Source organism: Argentina silus (genome assembly GCF_951799395.1).
Source record: "Argentina silus genome assembly, chromosome: 10".
Classification (NCBI taxonomy): domain Eukaryota; kingdom Metazoa; phylum Chordata; class Actinopteri; order Argentiniformes; family Argentinidae; genus Argentina; species Argentina silus.
In genome coordinates this window covers 11,140,929-11,150,238 of record NC_139664.1, presented here as the reverse complement: position 1 = coordinate 11,150,238, position 9,310 = coordinate 11,140,929, and the positions used below count along the sequence as shown (strand labels likewise).

Here is a 9,310-nt window from a genome sequence, read left to right as displayed (position 1 = left end):
CCCCCGGCGTTCTGTGGCAGTTCCCCTGCACTCAGCATGGACCACCCTTCTTATCTGCACTAAATGCAATCTAATCATCAACAATAACAAAGGAAGTTAGTTTGAAGCTGCAAGGGTCATTAGGTCAGAGCTTGGCCATGGAAACATGAAAAGCCCAATGCTCTTTACAGTGTGACAACTTCCCCACTCTGACACTGTCACACAATGGCCAGCAGAAAAATAATGGATAGCATCTTTTCATCTATTGATAGAGATGTGAAAGACAGCATAGTGTTAAACACTTAATTAAGTAGTGGTTCCTACAGTAGCTACTGTAACTTTAAACAAACCTTCTAGTTGGTGAATCATTCTTCAAGCATTTAATAGTCCACATTGTACATTTTGCTTAACAGGTTTAAACAGGCAGCGATCAAATAATTATACATTATACACAATCTCAGCGATAGTAAAATTGTATGGTGCATAACTCTCAAAAAGCTGCAGGGCTCCAATGGGGACGACTGGAAAAAATACAATAAGTAAGTCATAAGACCTTATTCTATGAGAAAACAGAAAAAGCCAGGGGCAACTATATCACTCAGTACCCGAGTGTGACTGATAAGAAAACAAGCAATTTTATTTCAGGAGGTGAACTTCCTTTATAAACCACAAGATGCTGTTGGCATCAGCTCAGAGGTGTGAAAATTAACATGGGAAATGACACAGTCACAGTCACTTCATTCAGTGCTCTTCCACTTGTCAAACATTCATGACAACAATGTTTCATTCTGCAGAGTTGCACACCAATAATGAACAAATTTTAGTTCAGGCAGGGCACTTTAAGTCAAACAGCACTGATTCTGAAGTGGGACAATTTCATTTGTGCCCCAATCTTCTTAAGTTTACCATCCCCTGGAAAACAAATGGCTGTGAGCTCTCTTACATTTTTCTATGAAGTATTTGCCTTGTGATAGATGTATAAGTATACAGTATTATAAACCTTTCTACTCTTCTTCTTCTGACCTTTTCTTGCACTAAATAAGCACAGATTCAACAATTCTTTGCACATAGTGGTAATTACATTGGAGTCAGATTATCAATATTACATATGCTTTGCTATCAACAAAATATAGCCAAAAGTCGCATAAATGTGGAAACGGATATTAAAATCTGTCTACAATTAAGTCGAAAGGTGACAGGCAGCTGATTCACACATATGCAAAAAATCCAGCACATGTTCAGGGACAAGGCTTGAAAGCAGCTGAGTTTGTGCAACACTCCACCAGGGTTAAACAGTGTGACGGCACTGCCTATGTGAGTAATACTTGTTGGTCGTCCCACCCACAGCCCCCAGCCTCCACCCGCTCAGCCGCTCTGATAAGTCATGGGCTCCCTGCCATATTAGTATTTTGTACTTTATGTCGTTAAACTTCAGGCAGAGAGCTATACAGAGCGGAGCCAACCAATTACGTCAAACTTAAATGTATTACCATTTTCATTAAAATAATGATTAAACCAATTTAAGTGTCCTGACTGAATTCTCTCTCATTCATCATAACCTCTTCACACACTACTCCACAACACAGTTCACACTCCAAAAAATAATTTGACCTAATCAAAAGACCAAGTCTGCATTCCAAACAAAATTAAAACTTCTGTTAATACGTTGAATAACACAAGTGTCATAAATATGGAATAATGGTACACAATTTGAATACAGTCATAGAACAAATATGACTTATTGTGCTCTTCTATGAGGTGAGGTGAAGTGATATCTCGCATAGTATTTTGCAAGGTGTCTGATTCTAGGAAGGAGAGGTAGCCAAGGGAAAGTCTATCTGTCATCAGTTAGATGGGGGTAGAGTTGTGCAAGTAAATGAAATACCAGGTTAAAGGTGTCCTGACTCGTAAATTATCAAACTGACTTTGATATCAAGATGACTCCAAGCAGAGATATGTTTCATGCCAATGTACTGCCTGCAATTCTCATAATTTCTGGGAAATGTTTCACAATCATTTTTTATTACAACAAATACTTTGAGGCAGATGAATAGAGAACATTGTTATGATTATTCTTCATTGCCTGTGGGTCAAGAATAACTACCTGACCTTAATAGTCAATTGAAAGTGTGAGAGAGATACACCTGGCCCCCTAATACGATGGTGAAACTCAGCAGCATCATTTGATCATTGGTTCGGAATACTGTGTGATAATGTACTAGCAATGGTTACCGTCAATTCTAACATTGACTTCAAATGAGGAGGAAGCACTGTGTCAGCTTGGTTCTTGGATAAGGAAAAATGCCACTGTGAAGATTCCAATGTATTATAGATAGGCCATTAATGACTGAACCTTACACCACATCTGAAATCAGACCTCACTTGAAACCCAGTTGTTTTCACATTCCTTGTACTATGTGATGGAGATTCTTATGTTTCATTCATGTACTCATCAAGAGGTTTGGATATTGTTGCCATTGCTTTTGTGCCCCCGCCCATCTGCCCCCCCCCACACCCACCAACCCCCACCCCCTCTTTTGTGAGTCAAAAGGTTGAGGTCTCCGCGCAATGTTGTATCTCACTTGGTTGACTCGCTATGTCTAACAGATTTAGCCCTGACATAACTCAGGACCAGATGTTTATAATTCAAAGGCAGAGAGCATTCAAATCCGTTGGACACCCCTTCCCTTTGTATGATAATGATAGCCATGACATTAAGATCTGCTGGCTTTTTTCGAAGGCCTGGTTTTAACACTGGTTTGTGTCAGCGCAATTCCCTGAGGGCCTTGTTCAGGGACTCTGTCAGCGCAGAGAGAGAGAGAGAGAGAGAGAGGGAGACAGAGAGAGAGAGAGAGAGAGAGAGAGAGAGAGAGAGAGGGAGAGAGAGAAGAGAGAGTGAGAAGAGAGAGAGAGATAGATAGGGAGGGGGGGGGGGGTCTTCAGGTTTCACAGCTGCAGGCCCCAGCTCAACCCTAAAGTAAATGGCCTCTAGGAAAGCCAATCTTAATTGATTCCAAGCCTCAAAGCTCTTTAGTAAACATTGTGGAGCAATGAAAATGACTTGTTATCCTAATTCATTGGACGCTCTACGCCTTGCGTTCGGCAGAGCTGAGAACCCAGAAAACAGATGGGATCTGGATTAAACTCATTTTGCAGTGGCTTGGTGATTTTTCTTCATTCAGTAAGATTTGTGCTCTAACGAAGGGGTGTGGTAAGAAGAGCAATGCGCGTCAGGCCAAAAGCTTTACAGGTCTCAGCAACAACAACCACGCATGAACTATGTCCCTTCAGGATTATGAAGAACTGACTGAACTGTCTCTGGCCAAGTCGTTGTAATGTAAAAGAGAATGTGGTCTCAATAACCTGCCTGGTAAAGTGAATGTTCTCTGCTGATATGTCTAACCAAATGTGAGAAATGTTGTGCCACATGCAGTGCACAAGCCAGCACATACACTACAGTATAGTAGAACAACAAGGAAGGTTTCAGCAGCACCATAAGGATCACATTGACCTCCAGTGCCTTGTTGTTTGTGATGAAAACACCCCCGCCTGTGTTTCACCCCCAGCAGAACCGAGGATGTTTGGCCCTGCTGCCTGCGTAGATGAGTAGCTCCGGGGACAGGAAGTTCCTGTGGAGAGACCCCATGCATGGAGCCGCTGGTTGGCCCAAATGGCTTCCTGTGGAAGCGATGTTTCTCTGCAGAGGGGTTTCCTCAACTCGTTTTCCTGCTGATGTGAACATTTCCAGCACTGTCCTCTCTCTCTCGTGTGAATGTGCTCATCCAGATAGCCTTCCTACTCATGTGATTCCATCGTCTTTTGCTGTAAACAATCGGTTCCTGAAAGGTCAGGGTAACCCTCTCTGTCTCTCTCCAACAGTTGGTAGCTAGCTGGCTAGGTCAGTGAAGAGGCACTGGCAGAGGCTCTGCTTCTCTCTATCTTAAATACTGGGGTCAACCGGGTTCCTTCCCTCTTTCAGCACATTTCTAAGATCCAGTACTCCACATGAAATGGGATTGGACTCCCCAGACTACCACAATGTCCTGACATATGCCAACAATCCAAAAACAGTCTCAGCCAGTGCCATGCTGATAAATTTAGCAGTGGCATATGTCATCGCCGAGGTTCACCTCTAACTGTGACCACATGCCATAATACAGCTGATTTCTGCTCAAAGTGTTTCAGATGGATGAATCAGTAAGTATGGGTTGGCTGTGAACGGGGGAAGCTGTGAGCCTCTGGCTGCTGCAGCTTGGTGGGGAGGCTGTCTTTAATGACAGGTAAACTCAGGTGAAGCAGGCCCAGCAATGTCTCTCTTACTGGCAGTGATTGCTGCTCCTCTAAGGGGATGAAATTCCATCCCTCCCCTGAACAAAGAGCCTGTCAGACTGTCAGTCAGGCTTAGTGATGGGCCTCCCATCCAATATTCACAAGCTCTTCTAGCTATAAATCTACACAGGACTGGCTCAACACAGCACTGACTTAATACAGAGCTGTCTCAACACAATACTAGCTTAACACTAGCTTAATACTAGCTTTTACAGTAACCAAGATCTGGCTCAACATGGAACAGTAAGTAAATAATGTGTCCAGCACTCTCAAATAGGAAAATAAATTATAGTTTAATGCACAATCAGCATATAGCATAGTCACAGTGACTATGCTGATTATGCATTAAACCATCATTTATTTTTCTATTTGAGAGTGCTAGCCATATTATTTACTAATTGGATCAAGGCTGGGCTATACAACACCCAAAGGCACTTTAATCAAAACTGAACTTCATTTAGAATTATTGTCAACATGAAACAGACCGTACCTTTATTGTCCAACACAGAAACATCTACTGTACAGTTAGACAACAGCACACAGAGCCTACACAGTGTGTTACACTAAACACAGAAGGCATCGATGGAGTCCTCTGATTGTTTAGGAATCACATTGAAGTGTATGTGTGTGTGTGTGTGTGTGTGTGTGTGTGTGTGTGTGTGTGTGTGTGTGTGTGTGTGTGTGTGTGTGTTGTTAAGAAGGTGACTAGGTTTCGGACGCAGCAGAGAGACAAAAAGAGAGCACAAACATAAGAGACCGGTCAGTGGGGGGAAGCATTTGCGCAATAAAGGCGTTACCCCCAAAAAGCTGATATCCCCACTGGGGTCCGAGGGGGTTTATGACATCATGGTGTGTCACACCCATGCTGACTACGGGTTCCAGAGGTCTGATGAGCCCAGAGATGAACAAACAATAACAAACATGCATTAAACACTAAAATCCAGTCACTCATTTCTAACTGGACACAGACACAGAAAGTGGGCTGACTGAACAAGACAATGAGCAGACAATGACTGATCCAGTGGTCCTAAAATACCAGTATGAAGTTCTATACACACTTTGAATTCTCACTTGGATATGAATTCATTGTAACAGGGAACCTTGTCATCAGGGTTTCAGTCCTTGTTGCAATGAGTATCCACCACCTACACAACAGTGTGGCTGTGATCCTCCTCTCCTAAGGTGAAAAGGACTAATTTAGAGCATGAAATGCTAAACCGCTGTAAAAGCAGTCACGGCATCAACAGGGCATGAGCAATGACCTCATCTGGTCCCATGAGACTCTCTTGACATGCTCTGCTGTGGTACAATATGAGTGAACAGCAAACATGAATTGCCAGTCCCATACACACTGCTCAAAATGTAACTGAATACTGACATGACCTCAGAGACTACAGTGGGATGACAATCATCACAGAGACAATGACAGTGGGTCCTGCCTATGGCCCTCGCCATACGGTGCCACCGGTGAGGGGATATCACTAATATCACTGTACTCTAACACAACAGCAACAAAGCAGTGGTTATATCTACCGACGACAAGACAGCTACTCACATAACAGTATATAGACATACATCTATACGTCACCCCAGAGTTAACGTCACTATACTATACAATAGAACACACACACACACCAGACACAACAGCGCATTTGTAGAATGTGTGTTGCTGGTGTTGTGTTAGTGCCTCTCTGTGTACAAGCAGCATGAAGCACTCACCCTATCTGTCTGTTGGTGGAGGGGGCCTGGGTGATGACTGAGCTGGACTGGGGTGAAGGCAGGGCCTGCTGGATCACTATGCTGGTGTCGTGGTTGCCCATCCGTGAGTGGGATTGCTGGTGCTGGCCTTGGCCTGCCTGGCCATGCAGCGAGATGTTCTGAAGGGAGGGGGGGGAGAGAGAGAGGAAGACCTGATGAGACTGTATGGATAACTGCCAATTGTGTAAAGGGAGGGAATCTAAACATGATGTGAATCAATTCATGCAACAAGAAAAAATCTGGCTGGTCTCATAAACCACATGTTTTGTTTTATCAACAATTCAGTCAAGTGGTACCGTTATTTGCCTTAACGTTATCGTATCACCTTAGTTTGAATGTCAAGCAGTCTGTTCTGCATTCTGTTGAGTTACTTACTGACAGTTTGAATATGTAATGAAGACAACTATGCAGACTTGGCGGTCTTGTAGGTGGTGGGAGAGGGAGGGTAAGCATAACCAAGGTCTCGTTTTCACACTGTCATTTGTCCAGCAGGAAAGTGTGTTTATATTGTCCGGTGACTTGTATTTTAAATCACTTGTTAAGTAAACATACATCCCCCACTGCAGTCATTTGTCTGAGCTTACCTACAAGCACAGGCAAGTAGAGGTGATTTGCGCAAGTCACTTCAAAAAAGGAGCTGACAGCAGAGTATGCTACACTACACAGTGCAATATACACATACTGTACACATAACAGATTGTGTACAGTGCAATATGCACCTGATCCACGTTTTATTTTTGAGAGTCACACATTTTCTAACACCTCCACCTACATTTTCTAACACTCGAACTGACCTTTTCCTTTATAACAAATAATACAAAGGGCCCTTAAAATACTGAGCTATTTTCGCAACAAACATATTCTACGTACGTGCTCCAGCAAGCTAATGCACTAACTCTACGGGGGTGAGAGAAGCACATACATGTTCCATAGTGGTACTGTCCTCTCCTCTGGTTCTAGCAGTGTTCCCCTACAGACTCTCCAACTGATGTGAGGACGGTTCCTGTGAACTCACAAACCCACCTTATCTGTCTCCCCTGTGCTCTGCTCTGCACTCTCAGTCCTGCTCCGACTCGTCTCCTGCTGACTTAGCACAGCTCCACCAGCCATAAACCACACAGACTGGGGAGGCTAGACATGGCTGACCTGAGCATAGACAGACTCCAGAGCCAAACCACCCAGACGTCAGCTGAGACACCGCGTGTATGCACACCTCCCCAGACACTAGATAAGCAGTCTTGTCTTGTGGCAAGTGGGCTACCCACACAGGTAAAGAGCCCTGAGATAGATCCATAATGCATAAATGACAACCTCTACATCAGACTGCATTGAGACTGGTGTGAGGTCATCATAATAGCTGCCAATGGGCCACACGAGGTGCAGACTGTCTGGCAATAGCCCCTGTCTGTCACAAACACTGTCTATCTGATCTAATCTTTGAATCAGGGTACTGTGAAGGAAATGTGACTCCGTCTATCGGTGCTCCCTGAGAGATGACTGAGGACCTGTTTGAAGTACAGGTGGGGAACCTGATCTCATGCTCCCTCCTCACCTGTGGCAGGTCACCATCCTCCACCTTCCCACCCTGTCTAGCGCTGTCAACAAGCTGAGCAATTGCGGACAAGGTTGTGAGTGGAATAGGGAGGGCAGAGTCTACCTGGTGCGAAGTGTGAAGGCTAGCAATGGATTTGTATTCTGATAGTGTGTACTGAGGCATGAAAAAAAGGTGTGTGTGTGTGTGTGTCTGTGTGTGTGTGCGTGCGTGCGTGCGTGCGTGCGTGCGTGCGTGCGTGCGTGCGTGCATGTGTACAGGTGTGTGTGTGTATTTGTGTATTTGTGTGTGTGTATTTGTGTGAGTGCATGCTAGTGTGTGTGTGTGTGTGTGTGTGTGTGTGTGTGTGTGTGTGTGTGTGTGTGTGTGGGTGTGTGTGTGAAGGAATGATGACAGTGTTAGATATGGAGGGACTACCCAGAGAGCACACCTGCCTGCCTGCCTGCCTGCCTGCCTGTCCGGCCTGCAGCTGTGGGTTACGCTGGGGTTTCCCTGTCTTACTCTACTCTACCTGTTTGTTGTCCTCCTCCTCCTGGGCCTTGCGAAACTCCTGCTCGATGGAGCAGTCCAGTTCACTGAACAGCCCCACCTCATCACAGTTCTTCAGGAAGCGCGTGGGGGTCGGCGTCTGGTCTAGAATACAAGGGAGATAGACAAGTTAGACTTGAAAAATGTTTGAGGACAACCAAATGTTTTTATCTATTGTCTGTATTGTATTGCTGACAAAGGCAAATACATACAAATAAGTGGGTTCTAATGCAAAACATTGCCCCATGCTAATAGACCTTGTTAATAGTTCGCAAAGCAACTCTCTCTTTTGATAGTTGACATAGATACCCTCACTTGCAACATTTCATTTAACAAACTCCAGATCCCACCTACTGTGGAGGCTCATTTGTTCAGTTCAGTAAAGCCATGTTATTCAGCTCAATTTCAGGGGGGTTGAGCACAGAGATCATGTTTCAGAAAGTCCTAGGTGATTTTAGGATCAAGTCCATTTCAAAGGCTAAAAGCATACATCATGGGCTGTTTATCCATTTTGGCTAGACTGGGGATTGACTCAAACTTTCATCATGACCTGTGCACCCAAAATACAGTTTTGACCAAACCCAGTTCTGTTTCCCCATTGGGAGGCCAGGGCTTAACTATTGCATTAACAAAAAAATGGAGAGTGGTGTCAATTTTCACTGGAGTGTGATGATGTGCTAACTCAATGTGGATAGGTTATTGACCAAACCTTAACAAAATGAGTTAAGTTTTAATGTTACATAAAGACAAAGGGCAGGCAGTTTAATTCTCACTTGGTGACATGTTTAGGTTATATTAACCCCATCAGCAATGTGCCTTCTGAACATTTCTCTCAGTGCCTGAAGGTCCAAGGTCTTAGTAACAGAAATGGTTGGAGCTGTAACTCAGGGAGGAATAAGGACATGGAGTAATAAGGACACTCAGAAACCCGATCCACCTGTCCGCTGAGTGTAAATAATAAAGAAGACACAATCTCAGAGCAGAGCACACACACACACACCAATACAGTCTGCTGCTGCAGGGCCATATCTCGGCACGAGAAGCCTCGAATTATGGCTTGGCCTTGGGGTGACACTTACAGGTGCTGTACACAATCTATAAATCTAATGTTTCTTTGAACTGTAGATCAATATGTCACCTGAGCCACCCCCTATTCCCTCGCTG

The 9,310-nt window shown here is 44.2% G+C and overlaps 1 protein-coding gene across 1 annotated transcript in view; it reads right to left on the bottom strand.

Moving 5' to 3' along the window:
• creb5b (cAMP responsive element binding protein 5b) overlaps positions 1-9,310 on the bottom strand; it is a gene marked incomplete at its 3' end in the record, with an annotated part of 41,007 nt that overhangs the window by 25,212 nt on the left and 6,485 nt on the right. The window contains exons 4-5 of the mRNA XM_083678348.1: positions 8,130-8,251; positions 6,028-6,185 (exon numbers count right to left, since the gene is read on the bottom strand). Of these exons, the coding sequence (XP_083534474.1) occupies positions 6,028-6,185; positions 8,130-8,251 (280 nt within the window). The remainder of the gene's footprint in view (positions 1-6,027; positions 6,186-8,129; positions 8,252-9,310) is intronic.